Source organism: Leucoraja erinacea, chromosome 9, assembly GCF_028641065.1.
Source record: "Leucoraja erinacea ecotype New England chromosome 9, Leri_hhj_1, whole genome shotgun sequence".
NCBI classification, from domain to species: domain Eukaryota; kingdom Metazoa; phylum Chordata; class Chondrichthyes; order Rajiformes; family Rajidae; genus Leucoraja; species Leucoraja erinaceus.
The window spans coordinates 22,134,834-22,156,522 of record NC_073385.1 but is presented as its reverse complement, the minus strand read 5'-3'; the positions used below and the strand labels follow the sequence as shown (position 1 = coordinate 22,156,522).

The 21,689-nt window shown below is 45.8% G+C and overlaps 1 protein-coding gene across 1 annotated transcript in view; it reads left to right on the top strand.

Moving 5' to 3' along the window:
- Nucleotides 1–1,250: 1,250 nt before the first annotated feature.
- LOC129700115 (protein kinase C epsilon type-like) overlaps nucleotides 1,251–21,689 on the top strand; it is a 69,016-nt gene continuing 48,577 nt past the window's right edge. Inside the window, exons 1-2 of the mRNA XM_055640313.1 lie at nucleotides 1,251–1,410; nucleotides 2,055–2,228. Of these exons, the coding sequence (XP_055496288.1) occupies nucleotides 1,342–1,410; nucleotides 2,055–2,228 (243 nt within the window). The 5' untranslated portion in view covers nucleotides 1,251–1,341. The remainder of the gene's footprint in view (nucleotides 1,411–2,054; nucleotides 2,229–21,689) is intronic.

The window sequence follows — 21,689 nt, the reverse complement described above, 5'->3', positions numbered from 1 at the left end:
CTAATGTTGGCATCACTTTGCAAGAACTGCGCTCTGACTGTAGTTCTTAAATATAAAATATTGTACTGGTCATTTAAACAGCACAAATGATGATGTTGTATGGAAGAGATGGGGAGGGAGATTTAGTAACGTTTTCAGAACAATTGTATATCCTTAAAGACAGAAAACAATTCTCCCAATGTGTGTGTTCCAGTGATTTTATTTGTACTAAATGGTGACACTTCACTAGCAAGTTTAATACTTTACATGCCACATTAAACAAGACATTTGTTACTGAGCAGCAAAGCATGCAGTGGTTTTCCATTTTTCCCAGCTTCTTTCTTTATCCCCAGTAACTATCCTTGTACCTTATATTTTAGGACATGTGCCTTCAATATCCAATTCTACAAAGTATAGCTAAAGTGTCCTTCCTAAGGCAAACAATGCATTGTTTTTGCTAGTCTCCATGCCTGAGTTATAGAGTTATATATGATCTTACGGCGTGAAAACAGATCCTTAGGCCCAATTTGCCCATACCGGCCAACATTTCCCATCTACACTGCTCAGACCTACCTGCATTTGGCCCATATCCCTCTGCACCTGTCCTATCCATGTACCTGTCTAAACTTTTCTTAAACATTGCAATAGTACCTTCCTCAACTATCTCCTCTGCTAGCTCGTTCCATACACCTTCCACCCATTGTGTGAAAAGGTTACCCCTCAGATGCTTATTAAATATTTTTCCCCTCTCCATTATGTCCTCTGGTTCTCAATTCCCCGACACTGGGCAAGAGACTCTGTGGGTCTACCCGATCTATTCCTCTCGTGATATTATACACTCCTCATGATTTTATACACCTTTACAACTATATGACTCCTCATCCTCCTGTGCTCCAAGGACTAGAGTCCTAACTTGCTCAACATCTCCCCATAGCTTAGGCCCTCGAGTCGTGGCAACATCTAAATGCTTTCTCATTCCTGTACCAACCTTCAAGTCAGGCAAACAGAAACTCATTGTGTTAAAATATTTATGCAAGTAGAACCTTTCGATGAGCTTTGTTTGATGGCATTGAGTAGAAGGGTTGATTTTGAGGTTATGGGCTATGTATGCACAAGCGTTTGGGTGATAGGTAACATTTGGTAGTGTGATGTACAAAATCTTTGCATCACAGCAAATGTCTGGGCTGCCCTTTTAGTCATACAACTACATTTATTGGCTGATGTTAAGTGTTAAGTTCCCTGTATTCTGCATTAATTATTTGCATATCTTTTTACTTGAAAAAGGGGCAAAGTTACAAAAACCACAAAGAAGCCGAGACGCCTGGAGACACACCTGACAGCAATGACAAGGAGAGCCAGCGAATGGAACGCAAATTAAGCATTGACGATTTTACCTTCATCAGTGTCCTAGGGAAAGGCAGCTTTGGGAAGGTAAGTCACACTGCACTTGGATGAACCAGTAGGAAGCTTAAGATGTGATATATGTAGTCCCATTGTGTAATGCGCCACAGCACATAACTGTCAGCTTTGTAAAGACGGACTGACTGCAAACCTGGTTGCTGATTCTCTATTATTTATGGACGGGTCTATTATGCATAAAGCAATTCAGATTTATTACATGCAATAATGTGAGAGCAGCATGCAGATCCCCAGTCAATCTGACCTTTTCTCCTCAAACAAAATAATATATTTTAAAGCTGGGATTAATAAAGGTCAAACACTCTCCTCTGCTACAAATCATTCAGGAATTATGTGCAAAATTCCTAAATTGACTCACTTTTGGCAGTGGGAGGAGGAAATAGGTACATTTCTAAGGGTTGGACAGCATGGAGATTTGTTGTAACAGGGGCAAGTTTTATAATGTCTTTCTACAGAGTTTGTTTTCACGTGTCATGGACTCAGAGAGCCTTTCAACGTCGACACGGGCCCTTCGACCCAGCTAACATTGTGGAGGCCGCATGCTCTCTCTGCGATCTCGCAAATCTTCACTGGCTGCTCTGTTTCCTCCCAATTCCCAAATGATGCAATTGCTTCCTAGTTGTGGGTTATTCCATGCATCTGCTCTCTGACTACAGGTAATGCTGGCAGAGTTCAAAAGCACAGAAGATGTGTACGCTGTGAAAATACTGAAGAAAGACATGATCCTCCAGGATGATGATGTGGAGTGCACGATGATCGAGAAACGGATCCTGTCGCTGGCCAAAAACCATCCATACCTCACACAGATCTTCTGCTGTTTCCAAACTCCGGTGAGCAAAGTCTTTGTCAATTACATTAAAGAAAAACATTTTTTCACACAGAGAGTGGTGAATCTGTGGAATTCTCTGCCACAGAAGGTAGTTGAGGCCAGTTCATTGGCTATATTTAAGAGGGAGTTAGATATGGCCCTTGTGGCTAAAGGAATCAGGGGGTATGGAGAGAAGGCAGGTACAGGATACTGAGTTGGATGATCAGCCATGATCATATTGAATGGCGGTGCAGGCTCGAAGGGCCGAATGGCCTACTCCTGCACCTATTTTCTATGTTTCTATGTTTCTAAAAGTAGTGTGGTAAAGAGTGGACCATCTGAATTTCCATTTCAGGATGTCATAAAATTCAACTGCAGGAAAGTCATTTAAATATTTTTGTATCATAAAAGTTTAACCAGGGGGAATGTTCGTAGTCTTTCTCCCACATCCCCAGCTGTTGTTCAGTGAGTTCATGGTTAAACAGTTCCTGCCTTCAACTTTACTTTTCTCCACGTCAAAACTCTACCTGTCCTTTGAGCATAATCCGTGACCATACCATCACCATTTTCTAGTCCCGAGGTTTGAAAATGCATGGTCGACTGGTAGAATTTGTTCTAACTCACCTCTCTCTGAAGTGGTTATCTCCTCATTTTGGGCCGTGCCCCCTAGATTCTTAGTCCCCCACAAGGGGAAACATTCTGTTAATACCCAACGTGCTCAGCCACTGCAGAATGTTGCCCATGTTTAGTTTAATTGAGGGATACAGCCTGGAAACAGGCCTTTCAGCCCACCGAGTCTGTGCCAACCAGCAATCATCCATACACTAGTTGTATCCTATCCACTAGGGACAAGTTGCAGAAGCCAATTAACCCACAAACTTGCATGTCTTTGCATAGTGGGAGGAAGCCAGAGCACCTGAAGGAAACCTGTGCAGTCACAAGTAGCACATACAAACTCCGTACAGACAGCACCCATGGTCAGGACCAATAGACAGTAGGTGCAGGAGTAGGCCATTTGGCCCTTCGAGCCAGCACCACCATTCACTGTGATCATGGCTGATCATCCACGATCAGTACCCCGTTCCTGCCTTCTCACCATATCCCTTGACTGCTATCTTTAAGAGCTCTATCTAACACTCTCTTGAAAGCATCCAGAGAATTTGCCTCCAGTGCCTTCTGAGGCAGAGAATTCCGCAGATTCACAACTCTCTGGGTGAAAACGTTTTTCCTCATCTCCGTTCTAAATGGCCAACCCCTTATTCTTAAACTGTGGCCCCAAGTTCTGGACTCCCCCAACATCGGGAACATGATTCCTGCCTCTAGCTTGTCCAATCCCTTAATAATCTTATATGTTTCAATAAGATACCCTCTCATCCTTCTAAATTCCAGTGTACAAGCACAGTTCCATTCTTTCAACATATGCCAGACTCGCTATAACTTTGTGAACCTACGCTGCACTCCTCAATAGCAAGAATATCCTTCCTCAAATTTGGAGACCAAAATTGCACACAATACTCCAGGTGTTGTCTCACTAAGCCCTGTACAACTGCAGAAGGGCCTCTTTGCTCCTATACTCAACTTCTCTTGTTATGAAGGTCATCATGCCATTATCACGATGAGAAAAACATTTTTCACACAGAGAGTGGTGAATCTATGGAATTCTCTGCCACAGAAGGTAGTTGAGGCCAGTTCATTGGCTATATTTAAGAGGGAGTTAGATGTGGCCCTTGTGGCTAAAGGGATCAGGGGGTATGGAGAGAAGGCAGGTACAGGATACTGAGTTGGATGATCAGCCATGATCATATTGAATGGCGGTGCAGGCTCGAAGGGCTGAATGGCCTACTCCTGCACCTATTTTCTATGTTTCTAAAAGTAGTGTGATAAAGAGTGGACCATCTGAATTTCCATTTCAGGATGTCATAAAATTCAACTGCAGGAAAGTCATTTAAATATTTTTGTATCATAAAAGTTTAACCAGCGGGAATGTTCGTAGTCTTTCTCCCACATCCCCAGCTGTTGTTCAGTGAGTTCATGGTTAAACAGTTGCTGCCTTCAACTTTACTTTTCTCCACGTCAAAACTCTACCTGTCCTTTGAGCATATTCCGTGACCATACCATCACCATTTTCTAGTCGCGAGGTCTGAAAATGCATGGTCGACTGGTACAATTTGTTCTAACTCACCTCTCTCTGAAGTGGTTATCTCCTCATTTTGGGCTGTGCCCCCTAGATTCTTAGTCCCCCACAAGGGGAAACCTTCTGTTAATACCCAACGTGCTCAGCCACTGCAGAATGTTGCCCATGTTTAGTTTAATTGAGGGATACAGCCTGGAAACAGGCCTTTCAGCCCACCGAGTCTGTGCCAACCAGCAATCATCCATACACTAGTTGTATCCTACCCACTAGGGACAAGTTGCCGAAGCTAATTAACCCACAAACTCGCATGTCTGTGCATAGTGGGAGGAAGCCAGAGCACCTGAAGGAAACCTGTGCAGTCACAAGTAGCACATACAAACTCCGTACAGACAGCACCCATGGTCATGACCAATAGACAGTAGGTGCAGGTGCAAGGGTTTCTATCCTTCTTCACTGCCTACTGTATCTGCATACTTACTTTCAGTGACTGATGAACAAGAACACTTCTCTTTTTCCTAACTTGACACAATTCAAATAATAATCTGCCTTCCTGTTCTTGCCACCAAAGTGGATAACCTCATATTTATCCATATTAAACTGCATTTCCCATGCATCTGCCCACTCACCCAACCTGTCCAAGTCACCCTGCATCCTCATAGCATCCTCCTCACAGTTCACACTGCCACCCAGCTTTGTGTCATCTGCAAATTTGCTCATGTTACTTTGAAGGATCGAACTCGGGTCTCTGGTGCTGTAAGGCAGCTACTCTACTATTGCCCCACTGTGCTGCCCATGTCTTTCATTAGAAGCCTGGTAATGTGATTATAACCACCCTCCCTTGCTCTTCCTGAGCTTTGAGATGAAAGGAAAGATTTGGTGCTGTTGAGGTAATTTCCCTCGTCATCATTCATGGGGAGCAAAGAAACAAGTATGAGCTCTGCAACCCCTCCAGCCTGCTCTGTCATTCAGTGAATTCCTGGCTGGCCTGTGACTAAAGTCTATTTATCTTCCTAACCTTCATATCCCGTAATACCTTTAATTGAGAAATTTTCAATTAAAATCATCAATTAACCTGTCATCAATTGTCATTGGAAAAAAGTTGTTCGGCACGGACTTGTAGGGCCGAGATGGCCTCTTTCCGTGCTGTAATTGTTATATGGTTATATGGTTATTTCTGGAGGCAAATTCCATTATCTGCCATTGCCTTTCCAATCCTCTATGCATGTTCAAGATGTTACTGCCCTGGAGAGAACTCTTTGAATATACTTCCCACCTTCCTAATGTACAACTAGAAGTCCTGGGGGGGAAGCATCAGAGAATTGATATTGGGGGGCAAAAAAAGCTTTCTGACTGTTCTGACACTCTGACAAAACAGGTTCTGACTGTCTATCCCATCAAATGCCCCTGTCCCACTTAAGAAACCTGAACGGAAACCTCTGGAGACTTTGCGCCCCACCCCAGGTTTCCGTGCGGTTCCCGGAGGTTTTTGTCAGTCTCCCTACCTGTTTCCACTACCGGCAACCTCTGGCCACCACCTGCAACCTCCGGGAATCGCACAGAAACCTTGGGTGTGGCGCAAAGTCTCCAGAGGTTTCCGTTCAGGTTTCCTAAGTGGGACAGTGGCATTAGCCTCTCATAATTTTATATGCTTCTATGAAGTCTCTCCTCAACGTACAGCGTTCACGGAGAAAACAATTCAAGTCTATCCGACCTCTCCCTATAGCTGAAACCTTTCCACTCTTTTAGTTTCCGTTAACTGCAGTATTTTCATTCTTGATACCATTGGTCTTGTTTGAATTATGTGCTGCGATTTTTGCTTTGCAATACCAGCAATCTAACAACAGATGGCATCCAATATCACAACTTGGCTTTGAGTGATTTAAGTAGAAAACTGCATTGACCAAGGAGGTCAATGTAATTCTCTGTGATCAACTGCACTGACCAAGGTGGTCTTCTGTGGGATTCTTTGCCTCAGAATTGGAGGCCAATTCTCTGGTTGCTTTCAAGAGAGAGTTAGATAGAGCTCTTAAAGATAGAGGAGTCGGAGGATATGGTGAGAAGGCAGGAACGGGGTACTGATTGTGGATGATCAGCCATGATCACATTAAATGGCGGTGCTGGCTCGAAGGACCGAATGGCCTACTCCTGCACCTATTGTCTATTGTCTATTGAGGTAGTTCTGGAAATAAATGTGATACACTGTGAAATTGACACTTTAATGCTGTACCAAGATTGGGTTTATTGTCCTGATACAATTATACTGAACTATGCAAAATCTGACTCCTATATGATTAATGTTTATCTTGATGCCATGTGGGGGATCAGAGTACAGAACAGGAGCGGGTCCTTCAGCCCACAATGTTTGTTCCAATCATGATGTCAAGTTAAACTGATCTCATCTGCCTGTACATGATCTATATCTCTCTATTGTCTGAACTTCTATTTGTCTATCCAAAAGCCTCTTAAACACCACTATAGTATCTGCCCCACCACTCTCTGTGCAAAAAAACACTTGTCCCACGCATCACCATTAGACTTTCCACCTCTCACCGTATAGATATGCCCTCTAGTGTTGGGCAGTTTCATCGTGGGGAAATGATTCTGGCTGTTTATCCCATCTAAGGCTCTCATAATTTTATACACTTCTATCAAGTCTCACCTCAATCTACAACGTTCTTAGAGAAAACAATCTAAGTCTATCCAACCTCTCCTTATAGCTGAAACCCTCTAATCCAGGCAACATTCTGGTAAGCCTCCTCTGCCCCTCTTGAAAGCCTCCACATTTTTCCTGTAATGGGACATACAGGATTGTATGCGACACTACAAATGCAGCCTAACCAAAGTCCTATAGAAATGTATCATGGCTTCCTGCCTCTTACATTCAAACCCCCTAGCGATGAAGGCAAGCATACCATACCATACCTTTCTTAACCACTCCTATCCACTTGTGCTGCCACCTTCAGTGAACTATGAACTTGGACTCCAAGATCGGTGTTGTTAAGGATCTTACCATTAACTATATACTCCCTCCTTATATTCAACCTCCCAAAGTGCATCACTTCACACTTGTTCACCTTAAACTCAATCTGCCATTTATCTGCCCATTTATGTAGCTGATCTATATCCTGCTGCATCTTCTGACAGCATTCCTCACTATCTGCAACTCCTCCAATGTTGGTGTCGTCAGCAAACTTACACACCAACCCATCTACATTTACATCTAAGGTAGATAAAAATGCTGGAGAAACTCAGTGGGTGAGGCAGCATCTATGGAGCGAAGGGATAGGTGACGTTTTGGGTCGAGACCCTTCTTCCTATACATTTACATCTAGGTCATTTATATATGTCAAACTGCAGTGGTCTGAGCACAGGTCACAGACCTTCGGCCAGAATATCTACTTTACACCACAATCCTCTGTATTCTATCAATAATCCAGTTCTGAATCCAATAGAGAGGAAGTCATCCTGACCTGAATAACAGATTGGGCTGGGCTAGCATAGAATGACAAGAGCTTGGATATTTTATCAAGATGTGGACCCATCCCAAACCAACACAGCTAGGTCTGACTGAGGTTGTTGTGTTAAGTACCCAGGCTCTGTTAGTACCTGTAAAACAGGAAAAACAACTGTGCCCTTAACCAATTTAAGTACAGAACTGTTAATACAGGTGCACAACCTTTTATCCGAAAGCCTTGGGACCAGACACTTTTCGTAATTCAGAATTTGTCGGTCTTCGGAATGGAAATTTTTTAGCGTAGATTTTAATGGCTGGCTCAGTGGTAGAGTGCTCGGCTCATATCCGCAAGGTCGCGAGTTTGCGCCTTGATCCCGGCAGTTACTCAGTCGCGAGTTTGAGTCTTCAATGTCGTTTTTTCTTGCAGAATAAATGTCTGTATGAAATGCAGTGTGTTGAATGAATTCCTGAATTTGTAAATGTGCCCACAGCATTGAATCACCTCTCGCACTCATGTCACCCTAGCGGGGCTACATGCCCTTAGGCGGCCTAGCGTTTGGTCGCGAGTTTGCGCCTCGATTCTGGCAGTTACTCGGTCGCGAGTTTGAGTCTTCAATGTAGTTTTTTCTTGCAGAATAAATGTTTGTATGAAATGCAGTGTAGGAGAGGTGTACTGACTGTGTGGGCAGAACTTTGGAAGTGATTGCCCACCAGTCTAAAAAGCCGCTGTCTCCCTGTCCCTGGGATAGCAGGGGGCGATCAAACAGCACAATACCCCCCTCCCCCTCCAACTCCAGAGGAATCCGCTCCCCGATGGGCCGCTACGGCGACAAGTGGCAGTTTGCCCACAGCCCGAGTTGCGCCACCCCAAGAACAATTCGTACCTTGCACACCATCAGCTTCTGCCCCTACGTGTTCCTCTGGAGTTGGAGCGGGGCTGGGCTGGAGTTGCTGCTGGCTGTGGGTCTCTGGGATCTCCGTGCTTGCAGTGGGCCTGGGGGTCGGTGTCCAGTTGGTCCTGACGTCTCCGGCCACCCCCCTGGACTGGAGCTGAGACTGGGAACTGTACCGCCCTTGCCCCCTCCCTCTGCAACTGCAAACAACCCCACTCTCCTGCAAGGGCGGTACAGTTCCCGGAGGATAGCAGGTGGCCGGAGACGTCAGGACCAACGGGAACCAGCTCCCCGATGGGCCCCTACAACGCCCCGAGCTGCGCCCCGTCATCCGCAACCCAGGTTCCTCTGTAGTTGCAGCGGGGCTGGGCTGCTGTTGGCTGTGGGTCTCTGGGATCTCCGTGCTTGCCAGGTGGTCGACGTCCAATTGGTCCTGACGTCTCCGGTGACTGCACTGACCTGCTGCCATCGCCGACATGAAGACAGTACAAAGCCCCCGCGCCGGTGCAATGAGCGGGGAGCTGGAGAGGGGAGGGATGGGGTCACACACATGGCCGGGAAGCAGAGGGGTGTAGGTGGGGTGAAACTGAAGGGAGCGACAATCTGCTGCTGCCTGCACGCTGAGTTAAAAAGTTCCCACGCAAGACTCACGATATACTGTGTATCTTGTCTACCGTGGGAACTTTTTAACTCAGCGGGCAGGTAGCAGCATATTGTCAATTATTAACCCTCCCGCGCAATATACCATCACCTTCTCTTTTATGAATGGGGATTTAGTTCCCCTTTCTTCGAGGACAGACCGGAGGTTCCGCTGTCACCTCTGCGGGCCGCCCTCGGTGAACGTCCTGTCTAACTGTCCCTGGGATAGTAGGGGGCGATCAAACAGCACAATATCCCACTCCCCCTCCAACTCCAGAGGAATCCGCTCCCCGATGGGCTGCTACGGCGACAAGTGGCATTTCGCCCACAGCCCGAGCGGCGCGACCCCAAGAAGAAGACGTACCTTACCTTGCACACCATCAGCTTCTGCCCATACGGTGAGCGTGTTCCTCTGGAGTTGAAACGGGGCTGGGCTGGAGTTGCTGACCTGGGATCTCCGTGCTTGCAGTGGGCCTGGGGGTCGGTGTCCCGATGAGGGGGCGCAGCTCGGGGAACGGCTTCTGGTGGTCCTGACGTCTCCGGCCAGTTTGCAGTTTTCCTCTGGAGTTGGAACTGGGCTGGGCTGCTGCTGGCTGTGGGTCTCTGGGATCTCCGTGCTTGCAGTGGGCCTGGGGGTCGGTGTCCCATTGGTCCTGACGTCTCCGGTGACTGGCACTGGCTCCGACGTGAAGACAGTACAAAGCCCCCGCGCCGGTGCAATGAGCGGGGAGCTGGAGAGGGGAGGGAAGGGGTCACACACATGGCCGGGAAGCAGAGGGGTGTAGGTGGGGTGAAACTGAAGGGAGCGACAATCTGCTGCTCCCTGCCCGCTGAGTTAAAAAGTTCCCACGCAAGACTCACAATACACTGTGTATCGTGAGTCTACCGTGGGAACTTTTTAACTCAGCGGGCAGGTAGCAGCATATTGTCAATTATTAACCCTCCCGCGCAATATACCCTCACCTTCTCTTTTATGAATGGGGATTTAGTTCCCCTATCTTCGAGGACCGACCGGAGGTTCCGCTGTCACCTCTGCGGGCCGCCCTCGGTGAACGTTTTCAAGGACCTTTCTTCAAGGACCGAAAAAATGTCTGCTATTCGGAGGTTTTCGTTATTTGGATCTTCGGATAAAAGGTTGTGCACCTGTAATCAGTTACAATCCAAACCAACTAATGCAAAGTGGAACATGGAATGTAACGTTATGTAATGATTTAAGACAGAGAAGTAAATAGCCAACAGAAAAATAAAGATTTACATCACTTTTAACCCCTAAGAATAATCTGACTACACACTTGCAAAAGTAATGATGTAATGTCAATAAAATGTTATTAGTGATTAATTAAGGCTACTCTCACATTTAAAAATCCTGGAAACCAGAATGAATCAGCCTTTCTGTGGGACTTAGTGGCTCCCCAGAGGGATCAGGGGATCTACATAACATTCTTAAGGGACTGGACAGGCTAGATGCAGGAAAAATGTTCCCGATATTTGGTGAGTCCAGAACCAAGGGTCACCGTTTAAGAATAAGGGGTAGGCCATTTAGGACTGAGATGAGGAAAAACTTTTTCGCCCCAAGAGCTGTAAATCTGTAGAATTCTCTGCCACAAAAGGCAGTGGAGCCCAATTCACTGGATGTTTTCAAGAGAGAGTTAGATATAGCTCTTAGGGCTAATGGAATCGAGGGATATGGGGAGGGAGGGGGAGGGGGGGGGGGGGGGGAGTGGGATGGGGGGAGTGGGATGGGGGGAGTGGGATGGGGAAAGAGGGCCAGAGGGGGAGAGGGGGAGAGAGGGCGAGAGGGAGGTAGAGGATTGGAGTATGAAATAATCACAGAAAATACCCACATATTCGTATCTTTCCCATTTACCGTGGGAAAATACAGAGGTGAAAGTAAAATGGGATAATATGTTACTGGCTGGTATGGTAAGAAATAGCTGATTCACTCCGGCCAAATGGGTTAAATCAGTAATGTTAACAATACAATCGTAATATCAAGAAATTTAAGATTCTTGCAGAAACCACTGCAGAAATCATTCCTTTTCAAATTTCCGGATAAGAGGCAAGTGTGAACAAAATTTAGAGAAATATGTATGGACATATTTCATTGCTCGAAGGACCCTTTTGGTCATTTGGACTGGAACTTTCCTCATTAAACACTGAGCATTAGCTCATTGACACTTATTCTATCAAAACAAGAAGTGAGAGTGTTGGAGAGAGCACCATAAGGTGAGAATCTACTGAACTGGATATCGCAGTAAGAGTAACACTCGCTCCATTATTTAATGAATAAAGTGGACACTAAGTGTAGCGATGTTACAAGAATAGTAGTCTAGATATCCACTATAAACCCACTGACACCCATGGCTATCTAGACTACTCTTCTTCCCACCCTGCTTCCTGTAAGGACTCCATCCCCTACTCCCAATTCTTCCGTCTACGCCGCATCTGCTCCCAGGATGAGGTGTTCCACACCAGGGCATCGGAAATGTCCTCATTCTTCAGGGAACAGGGGTTCCCCTCCCCCACTATAGATGTGGCTTGCACCAGGGTGTCTTCCATACCCCGTAACACTGCTCTCTCTCCCCATCTCCCCCACTCGTAACAAGGGCAGAGTCCCCTGGTCCTCGCCTTTCACCCCACTAGCCGTCACATACAACAAATAGTCCTTCGTCATTTTCGCCACATCCAACGTGACCCCACCCCCCGCCACATCTTCCCACCCCCCCCCCCCCCCCCCCCCCCCCCCCCCCCCCCCTTCCGCTTTCCTCAAAGGCCGCTTTCCTCAAAGGCCCCTCCGTAATTCCCTTGGCAATTCTTCCCTTCCCTCCCGCACCACCCCCTCCCCGGGCACTTTCCCTTGCAACCGCAAGAGATGCTACACTTGTCGCTTTACCTCCCCCCTCGACTTCATTCAAGGACCCAAGCAGTCGTTCTATTTGCGACAGAGGTTCACCTGCATCTCCTCCAACCTCATCTATTTCATCCGCTGCTCTAGATGTCAGCTGATCTACATCGATGAGACCAAGCATAGGCTTGGCGATCGTTTCGCCGAACACCTTCGTATAACACAAAACATCCACCACAGCATTCATCACTATGGTGGAAGGCACAAAGTTCACTCAGTCCGCCTCCATTTTTTCCCGTGGTTGGGACCATAAACCTCCACAGTCGCCGCTCTGGGCGGCCAGATGTACAGGCAAGGTAAGCCCCGAATCGGTGCTTCCCTACCGGAAACCGCGGCTGGAAGATGACGTAGGCCGCAGGCCAGCGGGCGGAGCTCTTCTCAAGGGATTCCTGGCGAGGGATCCCGCTCTGAATGGTAGGTAAGTAAGTCCCCGCCGCGCCCGCGGCTAGAAGCTCCGGAGACCGCGGCTTCAAGCTGTTGTAGGCCGCGGGCCAGCGGTCGGAGCTCTTCTCCAGGGATCCCCGGCGAGGGATCCCTCTCCGGGTGGTAAGTCCCCGCCGCGCCCGGGGCTAGAAGCACCACTGTCCGCAGCTTCTAGATGATGTAGGCCGCAGGCCGGCGGTCGGAGCTCTTCTCCTCCAGGGGTCCCCAACAAGGGATCCCAGGCTCCGGACGCTGCGCCTACTGCTGAAGCTCCGGGCCCGTCTCCCGGAAAGGCCACACCGATGCTTGGTGTTAGGCCACGAGGGAGGTGACATGGAAAAAGTCGCCTCTCTCCATGGAGGAGGCGTCCAAAAGCGGTTCCCCCCCTTACCCCCCCCCCCCCCCTCACCACCCCACACAAGGCACACAGAGAAACATTAAAAACACACATTTTGGACATACTAAAAAAAAAACAAAAAAAATAGAAAATGACTAACACGCTGCTGACAGGAGCGCTGTCTCGCAGCGCCTTTACCGGCACCGAGAGACTGAAAGGTCCGTTTGACCTGTGGGCAGAGGCAGACATAATGTCAAACAGATTCTGTATGTACTTGAACACAAGAATGCAGTTTTGTGTTTAAATACTTGAAAAAAACTAGAACATGTACCCTGCAAATAGTTTAAACCATAGTGTGTATGTGTGTGCACGCAAGCACATTATAAGCATATATAATACCTCAGGGAATCTAAATACTGCACTGCATTCTATTTTTAATTCTTGCCTTGCTCCCAAGGCGATTTTCAGAATGACAGTCAAAGAGCTGCTGAAGCTAGTTAAAGATATTAAAGGCAGCTCACAAATTTTACTGAGGTTCTTTGAAATGATCGATTTTGGAAAAAAAAAATTGATTTTTTGTCTTTCTCGAAACATACAGAAAGAGGTGGTGAAAGTGGAAGAGCAGAGATAGAGATGACTAGATTTTAAAATCCCAGCAAGCAAATGTGATAATTGTGACAGAGTGTTAAAATGATTATTTTCAGCAGTTAATGTGTGTTCAAGATCTGAATAATCAATTCATACTCAGATTGATGTTAATGCCGTGTAAAAAAAAGGCAATTTTGAGTTTTTTATTTAAATGCATTTGCTGTTTCATGGCTCATCACTGAAGATAGATAATCAATCCTGGCCTATTGGTTTATATGCAAAGAGATGCTGTCTGCTCATTCAACATGTATATATTTGAGAGACTGGGTGCATCAGCAGGGAGCAGTATCATTAGAAACATAGAAACATAGAAAATAGGTGCAGGAGTAGGCCATTCGGCCCTTCGAGCCTGCACCGCCATTCAATATGATCATGGCTGATCATCCAACTCAGTATCCTGAACCTGCCTTCTCTCCGTACCCCCTGATCCCTTTAGACACAAGGCCCACATCTAACACCCTCTTAAATATAGCCAATGAACTGGCCTAAACTACTTTCTGTGGCAGAGAATTCTAGAGATTCACCACTCTCTGTTTGAAAAATGTTTTCCTCATCTCGGTTTTAAAAGATTTCCCCCTTATCCTTAAGCTGTGACCCCTTGTCCTGGACTTCCCCAACATCGGGAACAATCTTGCTGCATCTAGCCTGTCCAACCCCTTAAGAACTTTGTAAGTTTCATTGACTGGGTGCAGCCTGCAGTAAATGACTGATGGCATGCAGTGCAGAGGGGAGACGAGTGAATGCTTGTTTTCATAGAGTGCTACAGTGTGGAAACAGGCCCTTCGGCCCAACTTGCCCACACCAGCTACAATGTCCCTGCTACACTAGTCCATATCCCTCTAAGCCTGCCCTATCCATGTACCTGTCGGGTGAAGAGTGAATAGTTATTGTGGAGGGGTGAAGAATGAATGCTTGCTGCAGTGGGGTGAGGAGTGGCTGGTTATTGTGGAAGGGTGAAGGGTGATTGCTTGTTGGGAAGGTGTGAAGAGTTAGTATGTGTTGTGGAGAGTAATAGAGTCATATAGCATGGAAACAGGCCCTTCGGCCCAACTTGCCCACACCGGCCAAGGTGTCCCAGCAACACAAGCCCCACCTGCCTGCATTTGACCCATATCCTTCCAAACCTGTCCTATCCTTGTACCTGTCAAACTGTTTCTTAAACGTTGTGATAGTCCCTGCCTCAACTACCAGCTTATTCCATACACCCACCAACCTTTTGTGATAAAGTTACCACTCAGATTCCTATTAAATCTTTTCCCCTTCACCTTAAACCTATGTCCTCTGGGCAAGAGACTTTGTGCATTTACCTGATCCATTTCTCTCATGATCGTATACATCTCTATAAAATCACTCCTCATCCTCCAGCGCTCCAAGAAATAGAGTCCCAGCCTGTTCAACCGCTCCCTATAGCTCAGGCCTGGCAACATCCTCGTAAATCATCTCTGTACATTTTCCAGCTTAACCACATCTTTCTTGTAGTGAGGTGAGGAGTGAATATGTGTTGTGGAGAGGTGAAGAATCAATGCTTGCTGCATAAGGGGTGAAGAGTGAATACGTGTGGCGGGGAGGTGAGGAGTGAATGCTTGTGGTGGAAGGGGCTAGGAGTGAACATGTGAGGCAGGGGGGAGAGCAGTGAGTGTTTGTTGGAAAGAGGTGAAGAGAGAATGCTTGTTGATGAGGTGAGGGGGGGAGGGGGGGGGGGGGGGGGGGGGGGGGGGGACGACTGTAATGGGGGTTTTTCCAAAAAGAGGTGGATACAATGGTAAGTTTAGACATTTAGACAGATACACGGGTAGGAAAGTTGTTTTTTATAGGGATATCGGCTAAACCGAGGCAAATAGAACCAAATATAAAATCCAGTTGATATGGATGAATTGGGCAGAAGGCAATGTCTCTGCAATCTCATTACTCTAATTATTAGAAACATAGAAAATAGGTGCAGGAGTAGGCCATTCAGCCCTTCGAACCAGCACCACCATTCAAAATGATCATGGCTGATCATCCTAAATCAGCACCTCGTTCCTGCTTTCTCTCCATATCCTTTGATTCTGTTATCCCTAAGAGCTATATCTAACTCTCCCTTGAAAATGTCCAGTGAATTGGCCTCCACTGCTTTCTGTGGCAGAGAATTCCACAGATACACAAATCTCTGGGTGAAAATGTTTTTCCTCACCTCAGTCCCAAATTGCCTACCCTTTATGCCTAAGCTGTGACCCCCCTGGTTCTGGACACGCCCAACATCATAAACATTTTTCCTGCATCCAGTCTGTCCAATCCCTTAAGAATTCTATATGTTTCTAACATATGGAATCAAATGCATTTCGTTGTCTCTGTACTGTACACTGACAATGACAATTAAAATTGAATCTGAATCTGAATCTGAAATTGAAATTGAATCTGAATCAAATCAGTTTTAGTCTGCTTCACTCTCGGAGCTTACTCTAGGAAGAGGAAATATCAACGAGAACGTAAGGATCATGTAGTCCGGAATTTGATCATTAAGTCTTGATGAAACATGATTCAAACTGTTTGAATGCACGTACCGTACTTTACATGCACTGCAATTTGGCTGCTGTGCTTGCCTCATTAATATATTACTGCAGACATAGAGAGCATTGTAATGGATTTCATTAACAAAAAGGGCAAGTGAGACGCTAGGGCAGTGAAGCAGACTAAAACTGATTTGATTCCATTGTCTGATTCAATTAAAGTCAAAGGTACTGGACACATTGAAGCACCTTGGTTTGCCTTTCAAACTAAAGTTTGATTTTAATCATATCAAATGATTTCTATTTCATTTTAAATCTAGTTAGTGCTTATACCTCAAAAGCTGAATGATGTGCATTAATAAACAATTATTCTTGTTAATAACTCAGCTCCTTTCATTGGCCTGAATGACGAGGAACTATCTGCTGACAGTTACATTTATATCATTCCCATTGCAGGGTTGTGGGAAACTGCATCTTTTCAGAAGGGGAATGGCACACAATTAAGGGGGTAAACAGATTAGACAGGCTCTATTCTTGTTGCCTGCATACACCATTGGAATTGTCTGTGCTTCTCAGTATCATTGTTTGAACCATGGCTCATTCTGTACTCACTAGCCCCTCTGTGTAAATAAGGAAGAACTATGCCCTTTTGTTTTTCTCCCCAGACCACTGGGCTGTTTGCCAGCAGTAAGGCACTGACATTATTTGTTGATTACTGAGATCAAGTTCCCTTGGCTGCCAGCCAGGAACAGTGCCTGAGTGTGTACTTTGCATTATTTAGTACATCAGTGGAGAGGCTGGTCAGGTCATAGTCTGTGGAGAATGTGAAATCATCAGCATTAAACAAGGCCTTGTAATAACAGTCGTAATCCTGTCATAGACCTTTCTGTTACAAAATTTGCAATAATAGCTGACCTTCATTTCTGGACAACTGGCGGTGTGTTTTAGTGGCACATTGTTTTTTATTATTGCATTGCTTACACTTCTGAGCAGAATAGGTTAAGGGTTGAGGACAATCCAAGGTTTCTGAGGGTGGAAAGCAGCCCTTCATCCTCAGTATATTTGACACAAGACACTGGAGACACAAGAGACTGCAGATGCTGGCATCTGGAGCAACATACAACCTGCTGGATGAACTGTTGGACGTGTGTACCATCACAGGCGTACTGCATTTACTTGCTAAACCCTCCTTAACAGCATCAATTAAAATCATGACCTCTACCACTTGGTTGCATTGGGACTATGGAATCTCAGCGTTTCTTTTTGTTGCTGTTTTTCAGTATCCTGAATGTGAGGTATATTGCCCTCTTTTCATTGTCACTAAGTCAAACTCCTGGCACAAAAAGATATAAAGTGCTGAATAGGCTGTGGGCCGAGGTGCTTTTATGTTTAAGTTTGTGACCCAACGTTCGTGGGAGAGGGGTGTGTGTGGGCAGGGGGGAGGTTGGGAGGGGTGTGTGGGAGGGAGGGGTGTCTGAGGGAGGGGTGTGTGGGAGGGGGGTTTGGGGGAGCGTTGTGGGGATGAGGGGTGTGGGGGGTTAGGTTGTGGGGAGGGAGGGGTGTGGGGTGGAGGGACGTGGGGGCAGAGGGGGAGAGAGCTCGGAGAAAAGACGGGGAAGAGCCATGGGGAGAATGCGGTATCATGGGGAGGGGGGCAGAAGCCAGCGAGGGGGACAAGAGGGGAAGGGGAGGTGCGATGGGGCCTCACAGCAGGCGCTGGTCGCTGGCCGCTGGCCGATATCCTCCGCCGGGATCAAAGTCTCCGCTTTCAATTTGGCGACATCAGCGATTCCGCGCAGGGCTGGGTCGGGTCGGGTCGGGCTGGGTCGGGCCGTTTCATGGTCCTTCCATCTGAAAATTGTGTCCGGTTGGAGACCTCCGCCGGCCATTCAGAGCCTCCCGCAGCTGCAGTAAAGACGCAATAACGCATGAAGGGGCAGACCGTCCCGCAGAGTGATAGTAGAAGGGACCAATCCGCGCAACACTGAATGGCATGCGCGTTTTTTTAATTTTTAAACCTCGATAACTCTTACCAGCTTCCACCGATCGGAACGAACTTGGTGCAATCGCAGCACAAGGGAACAGTGAGTAAGCTGGCGGAAAATTGTGGCACTATCGCATACCATTTTTGCGCAAATATAATGACCGCCAAACCGGAAGATAACAAGATCAGAGTTTTAGTTTTGTATAGATAGATAGATAGATAGAGAGATAGAGAGATAGAGAGATAGATAGATGGATGGATGGACGGACGGATGGACGGACGCTGATTTAGTCCAGGTTTTTGTGTCTATCTTTGGTTCAAATTAAACCTTGGGATGGAAACCGGTAATGAGCTGGGTCTGACAGGGACTATCTCTTTTTTTCTTAACAAAGAGCTTTTATTACAAATTCAGAGTTTACAAAATATTGCATTAATAAATACTGCTATTCATGCAGTTTGCAAATATCGACCATCAGATTACAACGTTGTCAGCTGTATCCACAATTCTCTTGTTCCCTTGCGGCGACCAGCGTTCACGGAGGGCCAGTGGCTGCCTCTCACTTGTCAATGACAATATCCTGTCAGTAACGCTCTCACTCCTCTAAGTGTAACCATTATTTTTGATTATGGTTCCCTACCGTCTACATTTCTGAAATACTTTCACACTGAATACCACGCCATACAGTCCATCCAGTGTTGTTAGTTTCCCAAAAATACTTTTCTTCATACTGCTGAGAATCCTGAAAGCCTGTAATTGCACATAATGGTCTATAGTTCAGATGTTCATTGCCGGACAATATCCCAGAAGAAGGGGCCCGGTACTATTATGGGATTACCACTGGATAAAGATTGGTTTTAATAGAAGATTCATAACACCATTGCAGGAAAGTGAAGGGTCAGCTATGCATGTGTTGCAAGTGCTAACTGAGACCAGAAAATAAAACACATTGAGTGTTTAATTTTAACGGCATTCGCACTAAGCCTCTGACAGCCAACTTTTATTCCTGCCAATGATAATCTCTGCATGGGCTTTAGAACCAGTTAGAATCTTGTTTGTATGATCTTATTGTGATCCAAGCCCAATAGTGTACAAAATAAAAGTCTCCTCTTGCATAGTGCAGTACTTGTTTATATGGCTTAATCATAAGTGCTGCTTTTATGCAATGTTTGACTATATTGAATGGTCCAATTACGACAGATTAAAGACTAGGATAATTTTAGGAATAATTGTTGCGTGGTTTGCATAAAAATTTGAGCCAGGTTCACTGGATGTGGTGAAGTACCATAGTTCAACAAGGTTGTGTTGGATTTCATTGACTCAAAATTTTGTGCTTACATCAACATGTCATAGTATATTCATGCTAAGATGGGGACAATTGGTACTTTGGACCATTTCATAAATTCATTTGAGCCCTGGATTGAATATGCAGAAAAAAATTGTTTTTTTTTACTGCAAACGATGTAAATGAAGACCACATGTTCATTTTTCTTGCATCTATGGTTGCTGAGACAGAAAAAAACAATGAATCTTTGCTGGCTGCAAAGACACAACATGGATGCAGGAACTTTGGCCTACTGTGGCCTTTGTGGACCATCAATCTCCATTTGCAATAATCCCACATTAATCCGTGTATTTTATTCTCATCAACACCTCCCAGATTTTATCAGTCACCAACATATCAAAAGGCAATTTACAATGGCCATGTAACCTAGGTTCTTTAGGATGTGGGTGGAAATTTACATTTTATTATTATTGTCACATTTACTGAGATGCAAAGAAAATTTTGTCTTGTATTCCATACAGGCAAATCATATCACACATAACTATATACATACATCAATATTGTGCAAAAAATGAAAGAAAGACAATGTAGTATGTAGTGTTACGTCTGCAGAAGGTACAGATTAAAAAGTGCAATGAGAGTTGCGAGATCAAGAATTCATCTTTGCGAGTGAGAGGAGTGTTCAAGAGTTTGATAATAGTGGGAATGAAGCTGTTCTTGAGTCCAGTTGTACATGCTTTCAAGCATTTGTATATTCTGCCTGCAGGAGAAGGGAGAAGAGAGAATGAACGGTCTGTGAGTGGTTATTGATTATGTTGCTGCTTTCCTGAGGTAGCGGGAATTGTAGATGGAGTCAATAAAAGGGAGGTTGGTCGGTAGGATGTGTTCACAACTCTGCAATTGCTTGTGGTCTTGAGCACAGCATTTCCCATGCCTTGCTATAACACATCTGGATAGGATGCTTTCTATGTTACATTGGTAAAAGTAAGAGTCATTGGGGATATGCAGAATTTCCTCATCCTTCTGAGAAAATTGAGGCCTTGTCTTACTTTCTTGACCACAATGACAATGTGGTTGGAACAGCCAAATTGTTGGGTGATGTTTATATCCAGGAATTTAAAGTATTTGACCCTCTCCATCTTTTTTTGAATTGAATTGAATTGAATTCCTTTATTGTCATTCAGACCTTACGGTCTGAACGAAATTTCGTGCCTGCAGTCATACATACAATAATACAATAATAAACAACACTAAACACAAATTAACATCCACCACAGTGTATCCTCCAAGCACCTCCTCACTGTGGTGGAGGCAAAAATCTTAGGGCTGCAGTCTCTTCCCTCCTCTTCTACCTCTGCGCTGAGGCGATTCCCCACCGGGCGATGGCACAAACAGTCCCGCGGCTCACCGAAGCCCGCAAACGGGCCGGCTCAAACACGGCCGGGGTGGTCGAAGCTGCCGCCCTCCAGTCCAGTCTTAGCACCACTGATACACACACAGTCACATACTCCACCTCGTTGACTGAAGTCAATGACCAACTCCGTCATGTTGCAAACTTTGAAGGAGCGGTTGATTCCCTAATATCATATCAACCATCTCCTTTCTGTGCTCTGTCTTGATGTTTGTGATCCAGAATAGAATAGAATAGTTTCTTTATTGTCATTGTAACATGAACCATGTACAACGAAATTTAAAATGTCAGCCAGTCAGTGCAGCATTCAAACATTTCTAAAAGCTAACGATACATACAATTTAAAATATTAAAGATAAACAACTAAATAAATATCACGAACAAAGCACGCATACACACCCAACCCTCTATCCTTCTGTCGATTCCACAGTTACCACAGTCCCTTAGTCTGTACCGCCCCTGCTTAGTCTGCATCCAGCCTGCTATTGCGGTGTCACCTGCAAACCTGTAGGTGGAGTTGCTGTAGAACTTGACTACATGATTGGGAATGGGAGTGTACTAAAGGGCTGAGAAGACGGCGAAGACGCTGTCACCTATTCTAACTGATTGCAGTCTGCAGGTCAGGAAGTCGAAGATCGGAGAAAACTCACGCAGTTACGGGGAGATTGTCTAAACTCCGTACAGGCAGCACCCGTAGATGGGATCAAACCCGGGTCTCCGGCGTTGCATGTGCTGTTAAGGGCCTGTCCCACTTTCACAACCTAATTCACAACCTCTGCCGAGTTTGCCCTTGACTCGTACTCGCAGCATAGTCGTCACGAGGTCGTAGTAGGTCGTAGCAGGCCGTGATGATAGTCGTAGCTACTTGTGGCATCAAGTCCTT